The 14,808-nt window shown below is 42.0% G+C and overlaps 1 protein-coding gene across 1 annotated transcript in view; it reads left to right on the forward strand.

Moving 5' to 3' along the window:
* DPP6 (dipeptidyl peptidase like 6) overlaps positions 1-14,808 on the forward strand; it is a 785,445-nt gene that overhangs the window by 513,178 nt on the left and 257,459 nt on the right. The window contains exon 5 of the mRNA XM_055591348.1: positions 7,469-7,543. Within this exon, the coding sequence (XP_055447323.1) occupies positions 7,469-7,543 (75 nt within the window). The remainder of the gene's footprint in view (positions 1-7,468; positions 7,544-14,808) is intronic.

Here is a 14,808-nt window from a genome sequence, read left to right on the forward strand (position 1 = left end):
TTTTCCTCTGGGGTCTCAGATGACCCCTTCCTTTGTATTCCTGATGGTTTCTTTTACTTTTTCTCCTTCTCTTCCTTCCCTTTCTTTGTCTGCCTCTCATATGACAAGACAGAACAAAAGACAGAAGTGTTTTTTACTTATTTTAATTCTCATTTTCATTCTGTTTTTAACCTTTTAAATTGCATATAATTGTATATATTCAACTTTATAAATTGTATAATTTAACTCTTTAAACTATTTTCCAATGTTTATTTTCTTTGTTTATATTTAAATTTTTTTTATTGAAATGTAGTTGATTTACAATGTTGCCAGTTTCTGCTGTACCTCAAAGCGATTCAGTTATATATATATATATATGTAAATATACATATATATAGGCTTCCCTGGTGGCCCAGATGGTAAAGAATCTGCCTACAATGCAGGAGACCCAGATTCAATCCCTAGGTCAGGAAGATCCCCTAGACAAAGGAATGGCAACCCCCTCCCTTCCCTGGGAAATCCCATGAACAGAGGAGCTTGGTGGGCTACAGTCCGTGGGGGTCACAAAGTCAGACACAGCTGAGCAATTAACACTTTCACTTTCATATATATACACGTGCATCTGTCTCTCTGTGTGCTCAGTCGTGTCCAACTCTGCAGCCCCATGGAATGTGCGTGTGTATATGTTTGTGTGTGTGTGTGTGTGTGTGTGTATATATATATATATGTATATATCCCAAACTCCCAATCCTTCCCTCTCCTGCTTTTAATTTTAACGTAGGTGAGTAGAATATGTTATATCAATACTTGTGTTTTTAAAAGACCTGAGAAGACATCCAGGCGCAGCTCCGTGTTTCTGCCCCAGACCTGTTCCTCTGTAGGGGAGGCTGGGCTGATGCTGCTTTGCGTTCACCGCTGCACGGCATCATTCGACCTTAAGGAGGAGTCTTCTCTGAGTGAGACCCTGAGCTGCATGAGGAGGTGGGTGGCGGGATACCAGATTCATAAAACACAGTATCTACTTCTGGGAAGCTTTTAGCCCAGGTATAAAAGAAGGCAGCATCTGATTGAAATACGTTCCAAGTTGTAGTCCCATGTGGGACGGGAATAAGGAAGGAAGGAGGAAAGGGTGTTGGCCCTGACAATAGATGAGGTCTTGAAGAGGGAGCGTTCCAGCCACCCCTGGAAGGCAACTGTGGTCTGCAGACCAGTGGGAAGTGGCATCCTTACAGCATGAACAGATGGAGTCAGGAGGGTTCTGGACAGACCATGAGGAGAAGTCGTGACCTGGTGAGCTTGTCCAGGAGGGGCCTGGGAGGCTGTGGCTTAAAAGTCCTGGAAAAGAGTAAGTCACATGTGTGGTACTTTGTGGGTCCTCTTTACTCTGTGGGAGATTGGAACGGATGGGATTTTCAAGGACACCTGTGTGTTTTAGGAAAGTCTAGACTCCAGTATAAAAGGGTATTTGGAGAGGAGAAAGACTCTAGGTCAGGAGCCCCCAGGGGCTGCTTCAGGTCCAGATGAAGAGAAACGACACCCTGAATGGAGGGAGAAAAGCAGAGATGGGATGGGTTTACGTCATGTTGTGGAGGGAGAACCGGGAAGACTTGGAGACGCTGTGTGTGCAGGCAGCTGAGAGCTGAAGCAGAGGTCTGGGTCGTTCGGGGGATTTGAGCCTTGTTGGTGGAAGAGTGGGCCATCTCAGGGAAGTCGGAGATCTCGGTCAGGAGACGTCAGCCCAGGTGGGCAGACGGCCAGGGAAACTCTGAGGAAGAGGATGTGCAAGGTTTACACAGGATAAATCAACTTATGATTGAGTGCTCACAGCGCGACAAGAAGTAAAACATGGTATATATATATTATCTTATTTAACTGAAATCCTTAGGAATCTTATGAGTGGGAACATTTACTATTTATCAATAAGAAGGCTGAAGTTTATGAAGGTTAAAATAATTTTTTCAGAGTAACATAGCTGTTAACTGGGACTCCCAAGAGCTGAACTCAGCTTTGCCTAATTCCAAACAAAGTTATTTTTAAATTGTGTAAGGGATGCAGCCACAGCGTCTGCACCCACAGGGATCCATCACCTCGAGACTGAGAAGGGGGCCCAGCTTCAGATGCATTTTCATACCTGTGGTCCCCCGTGGCATGTCACAGGATTGCTCCTGGAGGCCACCTCGTATTGACTAAAATAAAGACTACAGATGCAAAATAGTGCATCAGCTTAGCATAATGCAAAAATCGATGATGCAATAAGTGCACAGAACGGTCCGTTTCCAGGGTTAGAGGGAAGTCGGCTTGGGAAGCCACCGGGAGACGTTTCTTGGCGATCGAGCTTTATCGTCCTCGCAGCCTGTTCTCTAGCGACTGCGCTTTCGGGTCTTCTCTGGCTGTCACAGGCAGTGCTGGGAGCAGCACCCGGGGCTGTGTGATCCCAGATAAAGTGGTTTCCGGGGGAAGGAGGGGCCCAGGTACAGGCCGTACCGCCTGGCCCGTGAGTTCCCTTCTTCCTCGCTGCCTAGGGAGGGCGCAGTCACAGTCCTCCATGTGTCGCTTGGCGCGGGCTTCCGCGGAGTCCACCGTGCCCTCCGTCTGTGTGCTCAGGCCCTCGGTCGTGTCCGGCAGCGTCCTCGTGGAGCTCACTTAACCTGGTCACTGTTTGGCTTTTGTGTCATCATTGCTAATCTTGTGCATTTTACGTGTGTATTCTTTTTTTCCTTTTATGAGGAGATTGTTTTCACAAAAGAGCCTGTGATATATTGATGCTTTCTGCTCTTCATTTCCCTTCTATTACTTGGTAATTTGGAGCATCCTACATTTTATTTCTTTCTCTCCCGCATGGCCCCCTCTCCTTCTCTGCACTCATAATCACACACCTGTGTATCTAGTACAAGAAAACAGGCAGAACCGTTTTGATGCGCATCTCACCAGAAACATGCCCCCCCATATATATATACACATATATATATGTATATGTATATTACATATATAGATATACATATACACATCATCTTTATAGACCCAGTATTTTTTAAAGTTAGAATAGTGTTGTTAAAACATTCTGTCATTGATAACTAAATAGCCCCAAATAATGAAAAGTGTAAACTACACACTGATCTCACTAGCGAGCGTAAATGCAAAAATTATAGATAAAATATCGGCAAGTAGAGTTCAGGCATGTATGCGAATAATAGTGCTCTCTGAACCGTAAGGTGTGGTCATGGCAACAGTATTCAGGTGTCAGGAAACCAACCAGCAAAGCTCACTGCAGCCTCACAACAACAACACAACAAAGCTCGCTGCAGCCTCACAACAACAACACAACAAAGCTCGCTGCAGCCACACAACAACAACACAACAAAGCTCGCTGCAGCCTCACAACAACAACACAACAAAGCTCGCTGCAGCCACACAACAACAACACAACAAAGCTCGCTGCAGCCACACAATAACAACACAACAAAGCTCGCTGCAGCCACACAATAACAACGCAACAAAGCTCGCTGCAGCCTCACAATAACAGGAAAATACCTATAATTTGCCAGGAGATGCTGAAAGGCATCTGATAAATTTATCAACCACTCCTGACAAAAATTCCAGGTAAGATAACAGTAAAAACAGCTTAAATAGCATAAAGACTATTTATCATGGACCAATGAGCAAAGAAAATCATTCTAAATGGCAAACAATAAAACCATTTCAATTATAGTCAGGAAGGAATACTCAACATCACCATTAATATTTAGTATGTTCTTGAATGGTGGGAAATGCAGTATACAAGCAAACTACATGCTGAGTACAGGAAAATATATCTCTTTTCTGATAATATAATTCTACTTAAGAAAACCTAAAAGACAGTTTTTTTTTTTAATTTTTAAACTTTACAAAATTGTATTAGTCTTGCCAAATATCAAAATGAATCCACCACAGGTATACATGTGTTCCCCATCCTGAACCCTCCTCCCTCCTCCCTCCCCATACCATCCCTCTGGGTCATCCCAGTGCACTAGCCCCAAGCCTCCAGTATCGTGCATCGAACCTGGACTGGCAACTCGTTTCATACATGATATTTTACATGTTTCAAACAGTTTTTTAAAAACTACTGTAATTAATAAGAAAATTTATTAATATAGCTTTAATACATAAACAAATCATACCTTCTCTATTCCTTAACATGAATATCTAGAAATAGAAATGGAGAAAATATTCCATTTATAGCACACAAACGGTACAAAGACCTAGGATAAATCTAAGGAAAGTACTAAGAGTTAGAGTAAAGCAAACTATAAAATCTTGTTGAAAATTTGAAAAAAAGATACAATGTAATCTTACAAGTACTAAAAAGCAGAGACATTACTTTGCTGACAAACATCTGTACTCAAAGCTGTGGTTTTTCCAGTAGTCATGTAGGGATTTAGATTTGGACCATAAAGAAGGCTGAATGCCAAAGTATTGATGCTTTCGAACTATGGTATTGAAGAAGATGCTTGAAAGTCCATTGGGCTGCAAGGAGATCAAACCAGTCCATCCTAAAGGAAATCAACTCTGAATTTTCATTGGAAGGACTGATGCTGAAACTGAAGCTAGAATACTTTGGCCACCTGATGCGAAGAGCTGACTCATTAGAAAAGATCAGGATGCTGGGAAAGATTGAAGGCAGGAGGAGAAGGGGTTGACAGAGGATGAGATGGTTGATCTCATCTTTCATATGCTTTCCATGGACATGAGTTTGAGTAAGTTCCAGGAGATGGTGAGGGACAGGGAAGCCTGGCGTGCTGCAGTCCATGGGGTTGCAAAGAGTCAGACATGACTGGACAACTGAACAGTAACAACAGCAATGTAATCTTAGGCGAGAATACAGTTTAAAAAGTTAATTCTCTTAAAATTGATATAAAACTTTAACAGAATCCTAATTAGAACTTTGAAACAATTAATGCTGAACATTTGATAAAATATTTTAGTCAACATACGTAGTACAGTCAAAGTTATGGTGTTTCCAGTGGTCATGTACATATGTGAGAGTTGGACCATAAAGAAAGCTGAGCACCGAAGAACTGATGCTTTTGAACCGTGGTGTTGGAGAAGACTCTTGAGAGTCCCTTGGACTGCAAGGAGATCCAACCAGTCCATCCTAAAGGAGATCAGTCCTGGGTGTTCATTGGAAGGACTGATGTTGAAGCTGAAACTCCAATACTTTGGCCACCTGATGTGAAGAACTGACTCATTGGAAAAGACCCTGATGCTGGGAAAGATTGAAGGCAGGAGGCAAAGGGGATGACAGAGGATGAGATGGTTGGAGAGTCTAACACAAATGAGTGGCCGGACTGACTAAAATCTTGCATGCTGTTCTACTGTGTGGATTTATCCTCACTCACTCAGTCCTTACTAAGGGTACTTACAGCAGATTCCTATTACTCATGGCAGCTATGTTTCAGAAAATCTCCACAAACACTGTTCCTAGGGGATATACAGGAGTAGGTTCCTGAGAGTCTTGGTCACAGTACAGATCACTAATTCAGGTGAAACCAATTGCTTTATAGTCATTTCCTTCCTTTATTGTTGCATGAGAAAACAGAGATGAAAATTGTTCAGGGTGACGTGATTTTTAGACCACCTGACCTGCCTCTTGAGAAACCTGTATGCGGGTAAGGAAGCAACAGTCAGAACTGGACATGGAACAATACACTGGTTCCAAATAGGAAAAGGAGTATGTCAAGGCTGTATATTGTCACCCTGCTTATTTAACTTATATGCAGAGTACATCATGAGAAACGCTGGGCCCGATGAAGCACAAGCTGGAATCAAGATTGCCGGGAGAAATATCAATAACCTCAGATATGCAGATGACACCACCCTTATGGCAGAAAGTGAAGAAGAACTAAAGAGCCTCTTGATGAAAGTGAAAGAGGAGAGTGAAAAAGTTGGCTTAAAGCTCAGCATTCACAAAACTAAGATCATTGCATCCAGTCCCATCACTTCATGGCAAATAGATGGGGAAACAGTGTCAGACTTTATTTTGGGGGGCTCCAAAATCACTGCAGATGGTGATTGCAACCATGAAATTAAAAGATGCTTACTCCTTGGAAGGAAAGTTATGACCAACCTAGACAGCATATTAAAAAGCAGAGACATTACTTTGTCAACAAATGTCCATCTAGGCAAGGGTATGGTTTTTCCAGTAGTCATGTATGGATGTGAGAGTTCGATTATAAAGAAAGCTGAGTGCCAAAGAATTGATGCTTTTGAATTGTGGTGTTGGAGAAGACTCTTAAGAGTCCCTTGGACTGCAAGGACGTCCAACCAGTCCATCCTAAAGGAGATCAGTCCTGGGTGTTCATTGGAAGGACTGATGCTGAAGCTGAAACTCCAGTATTTGGCCACCTGATGAGAAGAGCTGACTCATTTGAAAAGACCCTGATGTTGGTAAAAATTGAAAGCAGGAGAAGGGGACGACAGAGGATGAGATGGCTGGATGACATCACCGACTCAATGGACATGGGTTTGAGTAAGCTCTGGGAGTTGGTGATGGACAGGGAGGCCTGGCGTGCTGTGGTTCATGGGGTCGCAAAGAGTCAGCCACAACTGAGCGACTGACCTGAACTGAAACATCTAACGTCTGCATGTGGTCATAGCATCATGTGTAGAGTGGTGCAGGCCAAGCTGACAATATTGGGCTCTCTTACTGGGTGTGAGGGTCTGTACGGCAGTGTGAGTGCTTCAGAGAAGACACACAAGTTGAAGGGAAACACAGCATTTTGATTATTTCACTTATGTAAAATCACCTGTGTGCTGTGAAGAAATTTGAAAGAAAACATGAGTCCTCTATCCACTGACTTGTGACTCAGTGTCCATGGAGGTGCAAAGGCAGGTTGCCAGATCAGGTGTGGAATGCGATTCTATTTTAGGAACAAATCTGCTTAATATAAGCTTCTAAGTATAACAATGAGCAAAGGAATGTACATTTAAGATGTGTGTCAGTTGCTCGGTAGTGTCCGACTCTTTGCGACCCCATAGACTGTAGTCCGCCAGGCCCCTCTGTCCATGGGATTCTCCAGGCAAAGATACTGGAGTGGGTTGCCATGACCTTTTCCAGGGGAGCTTCCCAACCTGGGTCTCCTGCATTTCAGGCGTAAACTTTAGCGTCTGAGCTACTAGGGAAGCCCATGTTTAAAGATACAGAGAGGTTGGGAATCTTGTGGGAAAAGAATTGTTTTATGTTTATTTACATCAACTTGTCTCAATAGATACAATATGTTTTTTTGAAATTTGAAAAACAACAAATAAGGTGTAACAGAACATGATGTAACTGAACATTATCCCATTAGACAAAAAAAAGGACATAGCCATGTGTAACAGACTTTAGCAAGTTTGCTGCAAAGGAATTTTATTGATAAATTTTGAAGATGGTACCATCAGGCACAGTCTCAGTGCAAGGGTTTGAGTTATATGTATATGTTTTAAAACTTTGTTGTTGTTTTTTTTCTTTTAGGAATCATTAAGAGCCATCAGATATGAAATATCTCCAGATAGAGAGTACGCTCTTTTTTCATATAACGTGGAACCAGTGAGTACTCATCTTTCCTGTTTATAGAAATGTGTTTCTTTATTTTGATACCGTATTAAGTATCTTCCCTTGAATCTCTATTCTTACTGATCTTTGAATCCTGTAATAGTTAATGGATTCTGGGATAGTCTCCTTTTATGCCACACTGCCACCTAGGAGAGAGGAAAGGTATGAAAATCTTTTTAGCAGAGGAAAAAAAAAACACTCCTTTAAAGGCCTATTTCATAGGATTTCCTTGGTAACAAAAAATTGTCCTTTTATAGATTTATTTTACCCTTTTGTAAATTATTTTTCTTGCCATTTTGTCAATCACGCCATACATTTTATCCTAAGAACAAAAAATGACCTCCAGATTCTCCCTAAATTAAAATCAAGTGTTAATTATCTCCTGGCATCCCAGTATTCTAGAAAAGACTTGAATTGTCACTTTCTTTGTATAAACCCTTGTTTCTAGCACTTCCTATATCAATCTCCCATAAAATTTCACTAGAATTTTTTATGAAATCTCATCCTGGTCTTTGGTAGCACTCTAAAACTGGGTCTCTCTTCTTTTTAATGTACTAATATATTAGAATTCATTTTGGCTCTTTAAAATGAGCGAGAGGGTACAATGTATTTAAGTGAAACAGATGTTTGGCTTCCAAGAGATTAGCAGCTTTAGAAATATGCATCAGTGAAACTTTTTTCTCTGGCAGATAAAATGTAGAATTCTGCTGCTTTCTAGCTCTTTTGAGACTATTCTAATTGGAGTTTCGTGAAGCTTCTGTGAGATGTAATGGTACTTGCATCATCATTCATGTCTGAGTAGCTCCTTGGTGAGTTTGAGAGAATCTTCCCCCGGCACTAGCCGGGCAAGCTTGCTGAGTTACACACCAGCGAGGAAGCTGGGGTTTGCATGGAGAAGCAACTCCGATTCTAGACATTGTAGAATTTCTTTTCAAAGTAACTTGACAGCTGGTTTTTTATTTCTTGACAACTGGATTTCAGTCTCAATTAAAACTTCAATTGGAGATTTATTCCTCCAAAAGTGGATCTTTTTAAATTCTCCATCTTCAGTTTTCAATTTACTCGTTTTGAAAATGTCCATTATGTAAAAGTTTTCATTTTCTCCATCTGAATCCTTTGGAACAATTGGTCATCTATCTATTTGATTAGGGAAGTCAGTGAACTTGATGTACTAGCTTTGGGACTCCACGCATCCTACACCCAACCCTACACACCTCTGAGCGGGATGGTCACGGCTTACAGTATTCCAGCCCCTTTCACCACCCTTGGAAGCTGCCAAAAATGTAACCTTCACCCTTGAATAAGAGAAGAATCCCAGTAGATATTTGAAGGACTTTTGTAGGAATGGGGAAATGAACGCTGAGTTGCTCCAAGGAGACAAAACCAACGCCCAAGTGAGAAAAGCATCAAAAGAAAGGTTTCAGGTCATCTTACTCGACAGTCTTTTAATGATAGGAGGAGCTCAATAGTGGGAAGAGTTGCAGTGTTTGGTAATGAGCGTCCCGCTCCTCAAAACTTCGAAACAAAGTTTGTATTTGTTCTTCAGAATCTTTTAGAGGAGATTCTCCTACCTGCTCACTGGGAGTGCCTGGGACCCTGTGGTTCTGTCCATCATGGAGTTCTCCACCATCCCCCTCCTTCCTCCCAGTGCTCCTCGGGATCAGTGCCTGCGGATCACATTGCAGCTGATGCCATTTTGGGAGAGAATATTTTGCTAAACCCGAGTCTCCCTCATGTAGAACACAGGCTGTAAATAGACACCTTGAGCTAATGCTTTCTCCCTGCACAGCATCCGTTGGCCTTTGGAGTAGACGTGTATTCAGTTTGATTTCTCAATTGAGAGAAAATGTAAAAAAAAAAAAATTGTACTGATTTAGCTATATTTTCAACTGTAAAAATGATCAAAGTATCAAAAATGTGTGCTGTATTTTAAAAAATCTGTAGAACTGGATATTTTTAACCTGAATCAAAGAAGTATCCCTTGATGGTTTCTAAGTGCTGAGCCGTTACTGAACATGTGACTGTCCAAGCAACCTGCCTGAACTGTGTATTTCTTCCTCCCGGTCATTCAGACTAGTCGCAGCGTCACGTCAGTTCCCAGTTGTTTGTCGTCAGCTGGTTTCATTTGCCTGTTTTTAATGTCGTCAGCTCTTCATAGAGCAGGAGGCCCTTTATGTCCTGTCCATCCCCTTGGGATGTGGCCCAGAACCACATGTGTATTTTTGGTGCTGAACAGATATGTTTGTGCCATTATCTTCTCTCTGAACTCCTTAGCTCTGGAGCGAGATTCAAAGTGACTTTTTTTAAGTCCTTGAATTAAATACACAAAAAGGAAAAAAAAATTATGTCATGAAAAAAAAAGACCCTCATTTGTGAAACATTTTAGTAACATTCCACATTTATTCTGGAAATGGAGGGATCTTGCTAATTAGCATATCTTTTTTCCTACTAAACTCTTTTAATATTATTAAACTTATAGCTTAACTAACAGCCTTGAGCATCCACAAATTAGCTAATTTTTAACTGTGTCAACCATACGCTTTTTAAATGGTTTCAAAATTACCCTTTTAAAAAAATATAAAGTTAGCAATTAGATTTGAGAAATAAACCCAAGCCCGGTTTTCTGATTTTTCCAGGCCTTAGATACCTATAGATCCATAAATGTCTCTAGAATTGAAAAGTAATAAACAATATTATGTTTTTATTTGTGTGTACCAGTCCTGCAGTTTGCAAAATATGTTTACTTACACGCTCTCAGTTCAGTTTGATTCAGTCGTGTCCAACTCCCTGCAACCCCATGAACCACAGCACGCCAGGCCTCCCTGTCCATCACCAACTCCCGGAATTCACTCAGACTCACGTCCATCGAGTCAGTGATGCCATCCAGCCATCTCATCCTCTGTCGTCCCCTTCTCCTCCTGCCCCCAATCCCTCCCAGCATCAGAGTCTTTTCCAATGAGTCAACTCTTCGCATGAGGTGGCCAAAGTACTGGAGTTTCAGCTTTAGCATCATTCCTTCCAAAGAAATCCCAGGGCTGATCTCCTTCAGAATGGACTGGTTGGATCTCCTTGCAGTCCAAGGGACTCTCAAGAGTCTTCTCCAACACCACAGTTCAAAAGCATCAATTCTTCGGCGCTCAGCCTTCTTCACAGTCCAGCTCTCGCATCCATCCATGACCACAGGAAAAACCATAGCCTTGACTAGACGGACCTTTGTTTACACCCTCTCACTTCTGCTCAAAAGACCACCCTGCCCACAAAGAGCCAGTATTTCTGTTATTTTCTTTGTTTTACTTGTAGAACTTCATAACATTTCTCAGTGTATCACTTCTAAAGGGTTCTCTTGAAACTAAGCTAGACATTGGGGGATAGTAATTTTTTATTTTAATTTGAAAGCTATTTAACTATAGTAACTAAACTATACTAAGAGGAGTAAATTCCCTTAAAGTTATCTAATTAGAGCAACCATGTTCCTTCATATTGAAGTATATTTGGCAAATGTGAAAAGTTTCTAAAACTCTTAGGGGAGGAGGGGAAAATTTTTAAACCTTGATATCTTAGATCATTTAAAAATATTAATACATTTTGTGACTTTCAAAGAGGAAAGAGAAATTTTATCTGGAAAATATTCTTTCTTAGCAATGATTTTCTAAAAGAGCCAGTGAATATTTGTGGAAGTTCTGGCTGCAGTGTTTAAAGGAGATGCTGTGCTGTGCTTAGTCACTCAGTCGTGTCTGTCTCTGTGTGACCCCACGGACTGTAGCCCTCCAGGCTCCTCTGTCCATGGGATTCTTCAGGCAAGAATAGTGAAGTGGGTTGCCATGCCCTCCTCCAGGGGATCTTCCCCACCCAGGGACTGAACCCCACTTCTCTTATGCACAGAACACATCTGCTGAAGGAATATAATGAGTTCCTTCCTTCCTTATGTGGCTTCCCAATCAGATGGCCCAAGAGCTGTGATGATAGCCTCTATAGAGGGCTGTGTTGGGGCAGGAAAATGAGTTCTCACCGGTCCTCTGCAAGCGACCTTGTGATGACCTCAGGTGGCCCAGACCTGGAGAAGTGGAGTTGCTGTCCTGTCCATTACTGACTTAGGGATGCTGTGAAACCCACATGGAGGATCACTGAGCTGTCTGGGTTACTATGTAGTTTAAGTTCATGATATAAGAAGATGCCTAATCCAGATCTCGAACATCATGGGTTCTATCTATATAACTTCTTGCTATGATTTTTTGTTTTTATTATGATACTTTCAAGATTGGTGGAATAAAGATACTACGTAAATCCAGGGAAGTACAGTATTGCTGCCATTCTCTTGGGCACCCAAGTGAAAGCTTACTCTTTTTTTTTTTAGTACTAACTACTTCTGGAATCTCAAATTTAGCAATAAAATTAGAATACAGCGGTAAATTATTAGGCCATTAAACGTGGATATATGTCTCTTGCTATACTGGTATACATCTTAAAGAGCTTTTTAAAGTTTTGTGCTAGAAAAGCAGAGTGTACAGAAACTACTGTTATGTTCCTTCTGTCTTCGAAGGATTGTGTATTAGCAGTTAAAGATGATGCCACTTAGTTGGGGAAGTTACTCGAATCCTTTGTTATTCTAAACACGGATGCTGGTTTGTGGAGGCAGCGTGCTTCCATCCAGACCCAGCTGTCATCCCTGTCACGTTTTTTAAAAATTTATTTTATTAAACTAGAGTTGATTTATAATCTTGTGTTAATTTCTGCTGCACAGCGAAGTCTTTAGCTGAGATATATATATATTTAGGTGAGATATATAAATATGATATATATATTATATATATATATGTGAGATATATATATATATGTGTGAGATATATATATATATAGGAAATGACAACCCACTCCAGTATTCTTCCCTGGAAAATCCCACGGACAGAAGAACCTGGCAGGCTACAGTCCATAGCATTGCAAGAGTCGGACATGACTGAGCAAATAAGCATGCACATATATGTGTGTGTGTATATATGTGTATATTCTTTTTTCTATTCTTCTCCATTATGGTTTATCACAGGTTACTGAGCATAGTTCCTGTATGAAGTAGGGCCTTGTTTATCCATCCTGTCTATCATAGTTTACACCTGCTAATCCCACACTCCCACTGCCTCCCTCCCATCCCCTCACCCACTTTGTCCAGTTTTGCATCTCCCAGCATCCCCGGCCAGCCCTGCCTGTGCTCTGCGGCACAGAGGGTCTGGAGGTCCACGTGTGTCTTGATTGGCCTCGGGCACCTTTGCTTCCTACAGAGGCAGAAAGTGGCAGTTTCCTTGCCCTTTTTAGGTGTCTAGCACTTAAAGCTTTGAGCCAAGTCGCAGACCTACTCTCTCTGCTTTTCTCAAAGGCGGACGACGGGAGGTGCTGGTGATACAAGAATGTCTGGTCCCTTGGCTTCTAGCATCTTTCGTCCTCAGTGGTGGGGAGAGGGGTGCTCAGCCCCGAGATTCTTGATTCCCACCCCCTCCCCCGACAGGCATCCTGCTCAGACCTGAGATAAGGTGGTTTCATGCCGAGCTTCTTGCAGGTATTTGAAGCCATTTTCAGACCTAATAAATTGCTACCCTTTTCCTGCCCTTGTGGTAAGTTTATGCAGCCCATTTTGCCATCTAAGGGACCATGAACTTTATAATTCACATGAAATCTGAAAAACAGCCAAACATGCTTAGATCTGGTTGAACCTATCTGGTTTAAGGTGAACCTCAGCAGAATTCTGGAATCTCCAATACCTATGTCTATGAGAGTTAATTTTTTTAATTTATTTTTAATTGAAGGATAATTGCTTTACAATATTTCTTTGGCTTCTGCCATATCAAAAAGTCCACAAACAATAAATGCTGGAGAGGGTGTCGAGAAAAAGGAACCCTCTTACACTGTTGGTAGGAATGCAAACTGGTACAGCAACTATGGAGAACAGTGTGGAGATTCCTTAAAAATCTGGAAATAGAACTGCCTTATGATCCAGCAATCCCACTGCCGGGCATATACACTGAGGAAACCAGAATTGAAAGAGACACGGGTACCCCAGTGTTCATCTCAGCACTGTTTATAATAGCCAGGACGTGGAAGCAACCTAGATGTCCATCAGCAGACAAATGGATAAGAAAGCTGTGGTACATACACACAATGGAGTATTACTCAGCCATTAAAAACAATACATTTGAATCAGTCTAATGAGGTGGATGAAAATGGAGCCTATTTTACAGAATAAAGTAAGTCAGAAAGAAAAACACCAATACAGTATACTAACACATATATATGGAATTTAGAAAGATGGTAACAACAACCCTATACGGGGGATAGCAAAAGAGACACAGATGTAAAGAACAGTCTTTTGGACTCTGTGGGAGAGGGCGAGTGTGGGATGATTTGAGAGAAAAGCATTGAAACATGTACATTACCATATGTGAAATAGATGACCAGTCCAAGTTTGATGCATGAAACGGCACTCAGAGCCGGTACGCTGAGATGACCCAGAGGGATGGGATGGGGAGGGAGGTGGGAGGGGGGTTCGGGATGAGGCACACATGTACACCCGTGGCTGATGCGTGTCGATGTATGGTGGAAACCACTACAATACTGTAGAGTAATTAGCCTCCAATTAAAATTAATTAAAAACAAATAACTCGAGACTTTATACTCACAAGGGATTGGCTATAAAGTATTGAAATCAAACTTATGGACTGACTCAACAGCCCGACCGCAACTCAGTTAATGTAACTCTGAGTGCATGCGTTCCTGTTTGCAACCTCTGTAATTACTGCTGTGTGCTTCTGGTATCGACCCGCCAGCCCGTCCTTCTTCATTAGAAGAACTGATAAAATCTTTGCCCCGTAGTGACTAAGGGAAAGGAATTTTTATCTGTTCAGCTGTTGAACTAGACCTTTCTGCATTGTCTGCAAGCCTTTTCTGGGCCTTCCTCAGGGAGCCAGCTGGTCCCAGGGGTTCTTGCCAGATGAGTCCCTTACGCGTTTCCATGCATGAAGGCTGAGGTCAGCATTGCAGGGAGGTATCTGTCTCCATCTGCGGCTGTCCACAGATCCAACTGTGAGGAGCAGGGCTGTGGTCACTGGCATTTCTGCAGCCGTGGGGATGGTCCCAGTGGGACTCATTGCCTCCAGTGTGGACGCTGCCCCAGAACCCCGGGAAGGGCACCAACCCCCCACCAGCAGTTCTCAGGAGCCCCTTTGTTCTGTGATTAAACCCGGGGTCTCAATTCCAACCACCTTCCCTCCAGC

This window comes from Bubalus kerabau, chromosome 8 (genome assembly GCF_029407905.1).
Source record: "Bubalus kerabau isolate K-KA32 ecotype Philippines breed swamp buffalo chromosome 8, PCC_UOA_SB_1v2, whole genome shotgun sequence".
NCBI lineage: Eukaryota > Metazoa > Chordata > Mammalia > Artiodactyla > Bovidae > Bubalus > Bubalus kerabau.